This window comes from Protopterus annectens, chromosome 10.part0, assembly GCF_019279795.1.
Source record: "Protopterus annectens isolate FY-2018-M chromosome 10.part0, PAN1.0, whole genome shotgun sequence".
Taxonomy (NCBI): domain Eukaryota; kingdom Metazoa; phylum Chordata; order Ceratodontiformes; family Protopteridae; genus Protopterus; species Protopterus annectens.
The window spans coordinates 609,729,821-609,744,398 of NC_056744.1; the positions used below are offsets into that span (position 1 = coordinate 609,729,821).

At 40.8% G+C, this 14,578-nt stretch overlaps 1 protein-coding gene across 1 annotated transcript in view; it reads left to right on the forward strand.

Annotated features, from left to right (window-relative positions):
• IPO13 (importin 13) overlaps window positions 1-13,764 on the forward strand; it is a gene marked incomplete in the record, with an annotated part of 1,347,960 nt that extends 1,334,196 nt beyond the window's left edge. Inside the window, 1 exon segment of the mRNA XM_044085442.1 lies at window positions 12,213-13,764. Coding sequence (XP_043941377.1) covers window positions 12,213-12,306 — 94 coding nt within the window.
• Between the last annotated feature and the right edge of the window lie 814 nt (window positions 13,765-14,578).

A 14,578-nucleotide genomic window follows, 5' to 3' on the forward strand; every position in this document is an offset into this window, starting at 1 on the left:
ATCCATTCTGACTTCTCCAGTCTTCAACTGACATTGTGGGTGATAGGGTTTTGATCCCTTTTAGCCACCTTTTTTCTGAGGACATGCATAGGATTCTGCAGGAGGCCAGGAAACTCACTATCAGGATATTATATGTGTCCAAACGGAAGAGATTTTCTGTCTGGTGCCTTGCTTGTAACCAAGATCCATCATCTGTGGGGATCTCTCTGGTTCTGTCTTGCTTGTGAGAATTGCTCAATGCTGGGTTAGCATATGCTTCTGTTAAACCTTACCTCTCAGCTATTTCTGCTTGTCTATCATTGACTCCTCTTACTTCTAGGTTTGAGGTCAAACAATTTCTTAATGGCATCCTTCATATTAAGCCTCCCAGAAAGCCTATTCTATCTTCCTGTGTCCTCAGTTTTGTACACAAAAAATTGTCTTGGGCTCCTTTTGAGCCTGCAGCTTCAGCTTCCTTACAGCATTGTACATGGAAGACTATATTTCTTTTTGGCCCTTACTTCAGCTAAAATAGTCTGTGAACTGCAGGCTGTTATTGCTGTACCTTCTTTCCTGTTTTTTTCATAGAGACATGGTGTCTTTAGGTACTAATCCTTCTTTAATGCCAAGGTGGTTAATGAATTTTCTCTTAAGTCTGTTAATTTGCCTGCCTTTTGTCCTTCCCCGCAGTCTGCAAGTGAAAAGGTTCTTCACACTTTGGATTTGCATAGACAGCTCAGATATTATTTGTATAACGCTAAGGCCATTCACAAATCTGAGCAACTTACTTCTTTTCATCCCAGATCACTTGGTTTTGGCTGTTTTTAAGCAAACCACATCCTCCTGGATCACTAAGGCCATTTCATTTTGTTATTGCTTTCATGAAAAATGTCTTTCTGCCTCTGTAAAAGCTCATTCTACTAGGACTGTTGCTTCCTGTGGTGTTTTTTTCCCCTAAGCATTGGATACCAGTTCCATCCTTGAGACTGCTACTTAGACCTCTCTCCATGATTTCACTAAGCATTACAAATTGGATGTTGTTTCCAGAGTAAGACCTGGCTTTGCCAAGAGGTATTCTGCATGGATTTCTTGAGGGCTTCTCTGTGCCTGCCTCCTCCCATGTTTCTATTTGAGCTTTTGTACTCCCCCTTTTGTAAAGAGTACTGCAGCAGTAATATGGAAAGACAGTACAGTTGTCTAAAATCTTGCCTTAACTATAAATGTCCTTCACTTTACTGTTGCAGTATTCACTCCCTCCCTCACACCCATTCGGCTCTGCTTCTTTCCTTTTATCTTTCTGGCCTAAAATTCCTTTTCTTTTTCTCCTTCTGGATGCACATGTTCCTCCTAATTTCTAGGACTGTTGTCCATCATTTCTGAGTCTACATTCATACATTACCTTTATGCCCTACATTAGCAGGAAATATGTGTGCAGTTTACAACGGCTATAAAATCCTAAGGCTTTGGTATACTGGCCAGATGTTGGGCTACCCCTGGCAAGGAATCTCTTTTGTAAAGAGTACTGCAACGTTGAAGAGAGACATCTACTATTACAGTAACAATTTACACAACTGTACTTTTTTTAGCATCAGATTTGTTTTCCCATTCAGTTTATTTTTGTCTTTAGCTTTATATTTGTCTGAAGTATCACAATTATTGCTTCCTTCTCCTTTGCCAGTACCAAAATATTTAGGTATGTTTGAAACCTGAGTGCATTTAATGCTGATCAAACATTGTGTAAATTTCCTTTTAAATTAATCCTCTGCTGCCATTGTATGTGGAGCCACAGGAGGGTCTTCATGTGTTTATATATACTGCATACATTCTGGTGATTAGACTTTCCATTTCTTCAAAATGATTATATAAAGCTTAGCCTGTAAGATAAGTATGTCCATTTCTTCATGGAAGACTTTTGCAGTAGTGTAACATATGGGCTTCTGCTCCCTTGCTTCAGTTATCATCCAATCTTTTTCCATTGAGCTTAGATATCCCCTTCATGAGGATAACATTGAGTCTGTTTTAGAGGTCTGATAATTAATGGCACTTTTCACTTAGTGCCGTGCAAACAAATTGAAGTTGCTGAATATTGTTATCCTCGCACATTTGATGCTTTATTATAGTTTAACTATACCAAGTTTGAGGTTGCACAGCTCTAGCAGTAAGGTTTTTTAAAATGCATTCCCATACACCTGGGACTGCACACCTTTGGGTTTAGAGTATTTAGAATGGTGGGAGTGGGAGGTGCAAGGGGTCTTAACCCCCTCCCCAGCAAAAACCACCTTTTTGTCATATTTCTTATTAAAGTTTTCATTGCGTAACAAAAACAAAAGGCAGACCAAAACAAGCAGTTTATCTACAATGTAGCTGAAATATGCATATGCAAGTTTTACTGGTTGATTGAAAATAAAATAAAATTTAAAAAATTTGAAGAGCTTTTAAAACAAAGTAACAAGTTGCTCAAGTACAGTAATTGGATAGAGCATAAAGTCCAGGTCCACGTTATTTAAGCTCTGTGTTCATTTTGTCCCCCTACATCATCCTGTGGCACCCTAGCCTGGTGCCCAAGATTCATCACTGGGTCTACCTGCCACCTCCTACCCCCCCCTCCAGGCTTCCTCTGTAAAGGTGGGACCACTGCAGATCTTAACGGCATCCTGTGGGGTCAGGCCTTCATACCATTTACCTGGGAAATTTTTCTTTTATTCCCTGCCCCATCTTCCTGATTCCAAATGGTCTCTTGATATTGTCATGAGAGGGCTGTAGTCAGAGCTTTATTTGCTCTACACCACCAAAGTGGCATGAAGCTCCATGTTACTTTGATGTAAACTCCAAAATGCTTTCCTGTGTTTGAACTTTTTTCTTGAACTTGAACAAATCTTAAGTGCATCATTTCCAACTTTTTTGTATGGGATGACTGTAAATTAGTCATGTCTGAGACAAATCTTTCCTGTTCTGGTCAGTTCTTCTTTGCATCTAAGTCTCACTATCCCTTATGTTTTAAACTTTCAGTGAGTTTAGTGGTTTGTTATTTATGGGACCAGAACTAGTGTCTTGTTTCATCTTGGTTCTCGTTATGGAGAATTGTTGAGTGCTAGCTTTAGAATTGTATTCATGGTTTTTAAACCAAAAGACGAAAGGTTAATATTGATGGTCCAAGGATAATGGACTACATACATGTTGGTTTACAAAGTCCATTGAACATGTGAGCGAAATGGATAAATGCAGGTTTTGTAAAACAGAATTGGAAACTAGTCACACATATTGTTGCAAGGTGTAATACACTAATGAAAGAAGGACTGTTTATTGAAAGGCATAATACCATGGCAAGACTGATGCATTGGGGAATTTGCAAATGTTATAATATTGAAGCAGCTGAGAAGCATTGGAAACATGAGCCACAAAGCGTTATAGAAAATGAAGTTTTTATCACATGGGATCACCCACTACCAGCAGTGCAAAAAATAAATGCGAGAAACCAGATATAGTAGTCCATGAAAGGAAGACAAAAATATCATTGAAATTTCTACACCCAGTGACTACAGTGTCTTACGGACAGAGAGCCAAATAGTCAAAATACCAGGATTTACAGGTAGAATTATAGGCAATGTGGAAGAAAGATACCCAGACTGCTCCAATAGTAGTAGATGCAATGAGTCTTGTAAAAAAGAAATTATAGTCATACTTTTGTTACCGATGCATGTAACTCCATATGAATTGCAGGAGGAGTCGATTCTGGGCACATTGCAGGTGCTGTGAAGAGCACTTCTGGCTAACATCAAAGATTGAAACAATACTAAGTTCATGAACTTTAATCATACTTTGACGTAGGAATGGGATCCGTTGCAGTCATGGTATTAGAAACCCAGAAGACTTGGAGAAATTAAACGGAGAACTGTTGAGTGCAGATAGCTTTAGAATTGTGTTCATAGTTAGCTTATTTAGGTTTGACATTCATGACTTTCGCATTCTTTAATTTCTACTTCATACCAGTTTGGACTTTCTGACCTGCTTACCATTTTGGAAAAAGTGGTTCTCCACCTTATTATGCTTGGTGGTTCAGCAGGTTAGGGTATTAGTTGATGCATTATGTTTACTGTAGCAATGGAAATTTCTGTTTGCAGCCCTGTCCTTCCATTTTATGCCATGACATATTGTACAATTCAAGGAAAAAGACCAAGTCTTTCTTTCTTCAGTCTGATGTATGAAAAATATATGGTTTTAGGGTTTAAAATCCTTGGAGATATAGGGACCTTTTTGCAGTCCTAGCCTCAGATGTCTTTCATACTTTCATTAGCCACTGGTTCCTCATCAGTTTGTAGCTTGTCTTACAGGTTACAAATCCCACTAGTTTTGTTAGCCAGGATTCCAGAAGTGAGTGAAGCTGCTAGAAAGTCTTCATCCTGGCAAGCTTGTGCCTCCAAGTGGAAACATTTCTTAGACTGATAGGAGAAACCCTATACCACACCACCCTTTTGGGTTGCAGGCGATCTTGATTTATATCGGACACACTTGCTAAGTTGATCTTCAGTTATGACATGGTGAGCATGTATTTCTGTTCTCTGTCTGTGGATCATGACTTTGTGGAGGGCAGGATTGTAGCACAGCGCAGGCTGTCCAGCTATATCCTTAAAGAAAGGAAGCGTTGTCGACTTTGAAAAATTCCTCTCTGGGACTCAGACTTCATAGGTGACAGGCTTGCCTCTCCCTTGGACAAACCTGCTAATTTGGCAGCGTTGAAGTACATGTATTGGAAAAGCATCTTTCCTTGTGGCGATCACCTCTACATATTGTATCTAATAATTTGAGGCCCTAATATGTAGAGAACCATTTATGGTCTTTCATAAGGATAGGGAGCCCCTCCGGCTAAAACTACATTTGCTTCTGAAGGTGGTTTCAAAGTTGCCACTGAACCAGTCTAACAACCTTCAGGTTTTCTTTTGCAGTGGCAAAAAAAAAACGGGGGGGGTCTTCACACCTGAGGCATGCAGTGGAAGATCCATTGCTTTCTTATTTAGCTGCAGAAGTTGAGGAAGATGGGCCATTTGTTTATCTTTTTGTAGGAGAGAGAAGCTTGTAGTTGCTAAACAGACGGATTCCAAAAAGATTGCCAGCTGTATTAGTTTATTTGCAATACGGTAGCTAATCAGATAATGGAAAAATACTGTGGCCTATGCTCACTCCACCAGAGGAGCAGTATCCTGTAGTTCTTGCTGTGAGTGTGTCTACTGCAGACAAATTTGTCATAGCCACTTGATGTCCTACTCCCATGTTGCCATGTTCATAACATAAGGGATTCTCTGCTTAGGCAACCCGAACGTTCGGCCAGTATACCAAACATTTAAACTACTGCAAGGTATGTGTGACATTGCACATAGGATAGCACCCGACATAGGCCATAAAAGTGACATTTGCACGTACCATCCTCGGAACTTCTCTGCCACCAGTCCAAATGCCATTTCAGATGAGCCCCATTGGGGAATTTATCTGTTTTTTTTCTTGCTACTGCATGTTTTTCAGCGTTATTGTCATCCAAGAAAGGCAAGTGTCATTGTGGAAGACAAACTCAACACAAAGATAACCACAATCGATGTCTTTTCTGTCTGCAGTCTGCTCACGACTATAAGGCTTGTGCGATTTGTCAAGTGTTTGTCTTTAAGAAGCTCCACAGTCGTCTTTCTGCCCTGAACATCTACCTCTAGAATCAGAGATTCAAGCAGCTATCACTTGCAATGGAGGGTACGTCCGGTAAGCCTCCAAAGGTAAAAAAGGTTAGGCCTGAATCTTCTGCAGTGCCCCAGTACCTGGACGTCCGTTCAGTGCCTGGTTCTCTTCCTGCAGCAGGCACTGGTTCTGAAGCCATTAAGGAGAGTTCCATTAGCACGTCTGCAGAGGCCTTGCAGACGTCCATTCTAGATGTTAAGGGGGAACTGCAACTCACTTTCTTGGGATGTTCCTCACAGTACTTCTCCTGGCTTAGCCATTGAAGACAGTCTGTCTGTGCCAGAACCCAGGCCTACGTCAACCCTTCCATCCCAGCCTATGGTTGACCCTCCCCTTAAAAAGAAAAACAAACATGTTTCCACCCCTCGAGATCCTTCCCCAGACTAGCAGACTTTTTCCCAGGGAATTCTTAATGCTTTCTAGCACTAAGACCTTCCTCTATTCAGACTCCTCCTCCAGTTTCTCCTCCTGCTCTGCCTAAGAGTTCTGCTGTGGAAAAGGAGGCCTCTGAGGAAAAATTTGTTTCATCCTCAGATGAATCTCTGGCTTACTCAGCACAAATTGAATCCCCCCTGGGTTATGCTTCCCCTGAAGTTGATTCCAACCATAGGGACTCCCCTGAGGATGACATATCCTCTGGAGAAACAGTCTCAAGGATGAGAGACTTTAAGTGGGAAAGCTCACAAGTTTCAGAAGTGCAGAAGAGGTACAACAACCTCTTACAGATAGGACTTCCCTTCTCCTTCAGCTATTCCACCTGTGCTACCTGCCTGCCAGGATGCTTTTCTTTCTGCATCCAAAAAGCCAGATCCACAACCTCCACTCCCAAAAAAGCTGAAATAGGTTTTACAAGGTCCCTGAGGACAGCCAATTTCTTTTCAAATGTCCCCCTGCAGATTCTGCTGTGATTTCAGTGGCTGCAGATAGACCTTCCAGATTTTTGCCCTCCACTATCCTTCTTCCCTGAGATAAAGACAGCAAGATGATGGAGAATATAGGTAAAAAGTCTATACATCCTCTACTTTGGCCTTCAGGGCTATTAACTTATCAGACTTGCCTGTCTAAGTATGTTCTGGCCCTGATTTTTCAGGCTTCACAGCTGTTGAAAGATCTCCGTGATTCTGCAGCCAAAGTGCAGCTTTCCTGTCTCTCGACAGCCTCCTCCCAAGTAACTAGACACTCCCTTAAGTGTAGTTTTGATGCAGCTGAGGTATCTCCTAGATCAGCTGCATTGGGATCTGTCCTTAAGAGATGCTGTTGGCTAAGATTGCTGCCTTTGCATGATGATATCAAGGCAAAACTTATGGATAACACCTCTTGACAACTCTTTTTGGTGTTAATGCTGCTGCCCTTTTCAAATCCCTTCAAGAAAAGGGGAAAGAGTTACAGGAATTGAAGCACATTTTTGTTTCTCCTTTTCCAAGGTATCATTGGAATTTTCCTTCCAAACCTAATTTTGTGAGGAAGAAAACCCGCACACATCCTCTCCCTCACAAGAAAGGGACACACAGGAAGAGCTCCTCAAGATCTTATCCAGCCTCTGCTGAAAAGCCCCCCTTTCCTGACAAGCCAGGTAGCCTGTGACTAACTGCCCAGTCTTTCCAACATTCATCTTTCCCAGTGCCTCTCTCACTTTCTTTCTTCATGGACAAACGTTACCACAGGCAAATGCATCCTTTCTGTTGTCCAAAACTGCTACTACATGGTTTGGAAATCCATCCCTCCTTTCATGGGCATCCCTCAACCCCCCTAGAGACCAGCTCCTTCTTGTCCCACAGGTGCTTCAAGACTTGATCTCATAGAGAACCATTCAGGAGCCTCCCCCTCTGCAAAGAGGTAAAGGGTTCTAGTCCAGGATGTTTCTAGTCCCCAGGAAAGATGGTCCATGGAGATCAATTCTAGATCTGTCCCAACTCAGTCTTTTTCTTCAGGTTCCTGCCTTCCGCATGCTCACTGTCCAGACTCTATTCCCTCTTTTGCTTCCTCAGGCCTTTTCTGGTTTCTCTAGATATCAAGGATGCATATCTTCATATCCCCATTCACCCTCTGTCCAGGAAAGTCTTAAGTTTTTCTGTTGCTTCCTCTCATTTTCAGTTTTGTGCTTTGCCCTTTGAACTCTCCATGGATCTAAAGGTCTTCACAAAATGCTTGGCTCCTGTCATTGCCTTTTGCAAACTTCACAGAATTCTGACATACCCTTACCTGGATGACCTTCCCATTCAAGCAAACCATCCAGACATTCTGCAGCAGAACCTGCAAACCACCATATCTCTGCTCCAAAGCCTGAGGGTTCGCTCTCAACTACAAGTCTTCCCTCAACCCTTCTCGGGATCAGGTTTTCCTGGGCAGCAGGGTAAGGATAGACCTTATGATGGCTTTTCTCCATCCTCAAAAAATGGTCTCTGCTGACATACTTCCAGCATTTGCTTCCTCTAACTTCAGTGTGAGCCAGAGAGTTTCTCCAAATGCTACAGTTCAAGGCATCTGTTATCCCCATGTTACCCTTAGCCAGACTTCACATGTGAAAATTCCAGTGGTATCTGAAAACTCACTGGTGCCAGCACACTCATCCCCTGCAGTTTGTTCTTCCTCTTCTCCCTTGTCTGAAGAAAGAGTTACACTGATGGATTCAGCAAATATCTCTGAATTCAGGTCTTCTTCTACATGCCCTGCTTCCTGTACAAGAGCTATTAACATGCTTTAGACATAGGGTGGGGAGCATCATTGGGAAACTTAAAAGTTCAAGGCCTTTGGTCTCCTTCTATAAGGAAGCAACTTATCAACATCAAAGAGATGTGGGCTTTGATTCTTGCTGTCCAAGCTTTCCAGTCTTCTCTCTGCCCAGGTCCCTTGGGACTGTTCATAGACAACTCCATATTCCTTTGGTATGTGAACAAACAGGGGGGCAAAAGTCATACCTGTTCTACAGACTGGCCCTTCAGGTCTGGGAGATTGCTTCTCAAACAAAGGTCACATTACTAGCTGTTTACCTTCCTACAGCTCAAAATGTTCTTGCAGACACTCTAAGCAGGTCCTTAACACAAGCCGACAAATGCATGCTTCACAGGGATGTGTTTATGGACATTCTGCACCGGTGGGGTACTCCTCAAGTAGATCTCGTTGCCTCCCCCCTTGAACAGACAACTTTCAAACTTTTGTGCCAGAGTCCCAGATCCTCTGGTATGGAAGGTGAACACCATCATTCTCATGGAAGGGGATGATTCATTATGCATCCCCCCTTCCTACTCATTCAGAAAGTTCTACTAAAAGTACAGCAGGACAAACAAAAAATCTTGTTGGTGACCCCCTTTTGGCCAAGACAGCAGTGGTTCCCTCTTCTGCAATTAGCCAAGGGCAGTCATCACAAGTTACCTCACAGAGCACATCACCTCACACAAGACAAGAGATCTTTTTTCCATCCACGTTTAACAACTCTGAGCCTGACTCTGTGGATGATAGGCTTCTGATCCCTTTCCAACACCTTTTTTTTCCTGAGGACATTCTTGTAGTCCTGCAGGAGGCCAGGAAACCCAATGAGATTCTACTTGTCCAAATGGAAGAGGTTCTCCATCTGGTGTCTGAAGAAATGACTAGATCCATTTTCAGTGAGCATTCACCTAGTTTTTTCTGATTTATGTAAGCTGCTTAAGGCTGGATTGACTTGCTCTTCTGTTAAAGCCCACTTATGCGCCATTTCTGCATGTCTGCTTCTATCTCCTCCTTTAGCTTTTAAGCTAGAGGTTAAGGTCTTTCTTAAAGGCGTCCTTTGCATCATACCTCCGAGGAAATCTTTTCCTCCTCCCTGGGATTTGAATTTTGTACTGGAAAAGCTTACTCAGGCTCCCTTTGAGCCTGCAGTCTCAGCTTCTTTGAAGTTTTGCACATGAAAGATGATTTTGCTGGTAGCCATCACTTCTGCTATAAGAGTTTCTGAACTTCAAGCCTTAATGGCTTCCCTTCTTTTTCTCATCTTCCACAAGGATAGGGTTTCACTCCATACTAACCCCTCCTTCATGCCTAAAGTGGTTAATGACTTGTACTTTAACCAAGCTATTCATCTACCTACCTTCTTTCCTTCCCCTCAAAGTTCTAATGAAAGAGTGCTACATACCTTGGATGTGCATAGGCAACTCAGATTTTACCTAGACAAGAACAAGTCCATTAGAAAATCAGAGCAGCTGTTTGTCTCTGTTCATCCCAGGGCATTGGGGAAAACTGGTTTCTAGACAAACTCTTTCCACTTGGATCTCTAAGGCCATTTTCTTTTGCTGTGTGATCCATGGAAAGATGCACTCTTACTCAGTAAAAGCTCATTCCACTAGGGCTGTAGCTTCTTCTGAGGCCTTTTTCAAAGGTTTGGACACTGCCTCTATTCTGGAAGCAGTTACATGGTCTTTTGTCCACATGTTCACCAAACGTTACAAGCTGGATACTATCTCCAGATCCAGAGCAGGCTTTGCCAGGGTAATCCTGCATGGTTTCATGGAGATGACTTCTGCTCCAACTTCCCTTTCCCTTTCATAAGCTTTCGTACTCTCCCTAATATTATGAATACTGCAACATGGGAGTAAAAGGACATAGAATAGTTATGTAAAATCTTACTTTAACCATAGATGATCTCATCCATGTTGCAGTAATGCTATCCCACCCTCCTTCCCACTTGGTTCATATTTTTCTTAAGATGTTTTGTTTTTACCTCTTATCCTTGTGTTCTGACTGGTGCATTCAATTCTGAGGATGGTACATGCAGACATCACTTTTATGGCATACAGTGGCTGCTGTCTTATGTGCAACGTTGCACATAACTTGTTGTAGTTTGTCTTTGGTATACTGGCCAGATGGTTGGGTCACCTAGGTGGGGAATCACTCATGTCATGACTACTGCAACATGGAAGAGAAGGACATCTATGGTTATGGTAAGATTTTACACAACTATTCTGTCTTCTTTGCATAACTTCACCAGTCATCATTATTGTATCAAACCGGACTGAGAGAGTCAGTCTGTTCAGAAGTTGCTACTCCAGGATATGAGTTTTCCTTGCTTCTCTTCTTTGATAGTTTCTGTTTGGAATTCATTCTAATTCTGGACCCATCAAGGAAGGGTCCTTAGCGTAAGTATAACAAGTACATTACTACCTTACTGGATTATTTTTGAGTGAATTCTCACTAACAAGTCAATAAATTCCTTTTCTCCACCCCCATGAGAGTTTATTCTGCCTGCTGTATCTTTTGGAGTTCTTTGTAAGTCAGGCAAGTATATATGTTTATACTACAAGTTTAATAATGTAGCCATCAAATACATATTGTTTCTTGTTCTGCAAGAAGGTACTCGCTAATAACGTGGGAAACGGGTGTGCTCCAGGATATGTACGCTTGTGTAGTTGACACATCAGGGAGCCCCACAACTGGGATTTTTCTGAAAAAATGTAAATTGAATGGTGAATTTTTTCCCATTCAAAGACCCATCTGGCACAGTACTCTCTTTGATCAGGTGATGCTACAAGAATGCATGTTTTACTGTCTTATTGTCTGCTCTGATGTAATTGTTTTTCCATTCTTTGGTTAACATTTTAAACTCTGCATGGAGATGAGCATTGCATTGTATTTGATTAAAAATGTAGAAGAAAAGATTGTACACATCTTATAATATCAGGACTTTTGAAGCACAACTCCTGGTAGATTTGCTTGTAGACATTTTTCATTTGGTCCTACTACATGTTAGAAATGGTCATCACTAAATACCTCATCAATACTTAACACACAAATATAGAGTGCATAAAAAAATGTTAGTGTCATTTGTAAGCATTAGTTTAATTTTGTTGAAGTGCAAGCTTATTTTTTATGCAGCCTTTTTTTTTGTCCAAGTACTTTATTGGACATTCCAGAATGTATTGGACATTCCAGAATGCATTGTTATAAATAAATACCCTTTTTAATTACTTTTTTTGAGCTTAAAGTAGTTATGCATAGGTCTAAGACAGGGTGTCCCAGTGGTGCAGTAGGTAGTATTGCTGTTTCATAGCACTGGGTTCCCCAGTTTAGTTCTTGCTTGGGGTGCCTTCTGTGCAGATTCTGCACATCTTCCCCATGTCTAAAGCTGTGCCATAGGATAATTGGAGTTTCTTCAGATTCACCTTAAGTGTGTGTGTGCGCGTGTGTGCGCATGTATGTAGTTGTGCCCTGCAGTGGGGTTGATGCCCTATCAACACCTTTGAATCTGCCAGCCACAACCTAATGTCATTTAAACTGCATGGGACTGTTGATTGTTTCCTTGAAAGCATACTTTAAAAGTTAACAAAATGACTATATATTTTTTTTATTTCCATATTGTAAACTAGGACTTTTAATCTGAATGTGAATTTCAGCTGCACTGATGTATACATATTTAAAGCCGTTTGTTATTTTTCAGTAAGTGCATTGGCTCTAAGGAAATTGTACACTGACTTACACCACCGCTGTTGCCTTTAATATTTGATCTTTAATATTTGTTCATGTTGCCTTTTTAACTCTAGGGTACGTGTGAACAAGAGACGAGTAAAAGAGATGGTGAAGGAGTTTACATTAATATGTCGGGGTCTGCACGGCACAGAATATGCTGCAGACTAATGAAGCCAGTCTAACAGATTCTAAATATCTTCACTTTCCTTTTTATTTGAAGTAACCTGCATATCCTGAAAAATATGGTTTTATTGTTCCATTTGATGTCAACTTCACCTTGCGAAAATACCGGGTTAAGAATGTCAGCAAACTAAATGAGCTACCCACTGGATATTTCCATGTAAAAGCACTTCCCATTTTTAGACCTGTAAAGCTTCCTCTGACGCTTACCTTTGGCTGGACATCCAGACAGCATGACTGTTTTCCCTCATTCAGATAGTTTTCTTACATTTCCTGTGGTACAAATTCATCCAAGTTATATATATATATATATATATATATATATATATATATATATATATATATATATATATATATATATGTGTGTGTGTGTGTATATACATTTTTAAACAAAATGGCTCAGTTAAAAGATGGCTTTAGGGAAACTGCACTTTGAAGTATTTTATGAAGGACAGGCCACTACCACAAGTCCTATAAATTAAAGCAGAGTTCTGTTTAATGCATACTGACTGTGTGATTCTGCCCAAGTGAGTGCTAAGTGTGTAATGTTTTTATGCAGTGGTTAAATTGTCTGGCCGTGTGGTGTGGCTTTCTCCTATAAAGATCTTGTGGACACTAGTCTTCACAGACTTCCTGAGGGAGTAGTTGACATTTCTTCCTCCTTCCAGCAAGTCATGAGGAATGCAAACTGAAAGAATGCTGCTGATTTTTAAGTGACTTTTGAAGACTTTTTGATCCATGTTATGTATGTACAACCCAGAATTTCTCAAGGATTACAGAATGTTCTTTGAGGCCATGCTGCAGCAGGAGGAGACAGCATTTATATCCTCAGAACTTGGAGTTGGTGTTAAGTAACAAACCAAGGACTAAATGAAGCCCTGTCTGTGGAATTCAGAAGCAACTGTGCTGTCTTCTCCTTTTTTTAAACACTGTTTTATTCCTTTATCTACCTCCCCCTTTCTGATATCTTTTTCTCGCATTTCTCCACCCATCTATGTTCTCTTACATCAGAAATAAAAATGTTTGTTTCCTTGTCTGTTTCAAAGTAATCATGGTAGATATTTGTCCATAATGAAATTCAGGTTGTAGTTATTAAAAAAAAAATGAAAATCCCAAAGGAGAAATTACAAGTATTACAAGACTGTTTATCTGTTACCTTTATTATCGGTACTTCTACAGATCTGGTTATTTGCACTAATGTGAATATGACAAAGTCCATACTGTGCTTACAACAAATGCTTGATTCTTGAAACACTATTTAGCAGTCTGGCTCCCACTGCCTTGTACTCTTTGTGTTTTGGTCTCTGACATCATTGTGTTTACTGTGCGTTAACTTACTATAATGTCAGGTGTATATAGAAATAAATAACTCTATTACTGGAAATAAATTGTTGACCAACACAGAAACTGAAAAAGGCATACATTAAATTTAATAGGTATTTGTCATTTGTGTCAGCGCTTTCTCTGTATGGTTTAGAAAAATGTTCACCTTTCCTCACCAGCATTAGGATTGAATGGCATTTATCTGCACAATATTTAAGAAGAATCATTTTGCATTATAACAAACTGTCTTTCACTAATGTCAGTCATTATTCAGACAGCTTTTTCCCCTGCACTGTTCTTCCAGGTTCTTCACTACAAAGGTCAGACTACAGCTGTTCAGATGGTACCAGTTGTCACGTGTCCCAGACCAAAGCTAGCTTGCCTGCTCCATCTTCAGTTCTTCTCATAGCTTTTGATTGTCTGGCAGTTTGGTGCAGTTATTTAAGACTGCATTGCTATACCTAGACCCTGCTGCACTCTTAGATTTGATTCCACAGCTGTTTGCCTACTGTTTGACTGCACGAGTGCATTAACTAGACAGTACTTTTTGGTTGCTTCTGAAAGTGGACTGTGGGTCAAGTGGGAACCTACCTAGTTAATTTTTGGAAACTGTTAGTTGCATGTGCATTTTTCTGGACCAACGTGTCAGTTATGTTTTACTTAAATTACCAGTCATTTAAGAATTAATAGCACTGCTTTTGAAGAATTCCAGCTGCAGGGGCAATTAGAAACAGTGTAAGAGACACTAGAACCACAGAGTACAGATAGCTTTCATCATGTCCTGCTTCTTAATGCCATAATGGACTGCACTGTTGCAAGACTCCACTTCTTTCCCCACTACAAAAGGGTTTGATTGCACACTCAACAGCCCTGGCTTTCTTTATTTTTCTCATTCTCCACTTGAAAGCTGTATCCATCTGGGTCATTTCCAGCCCCC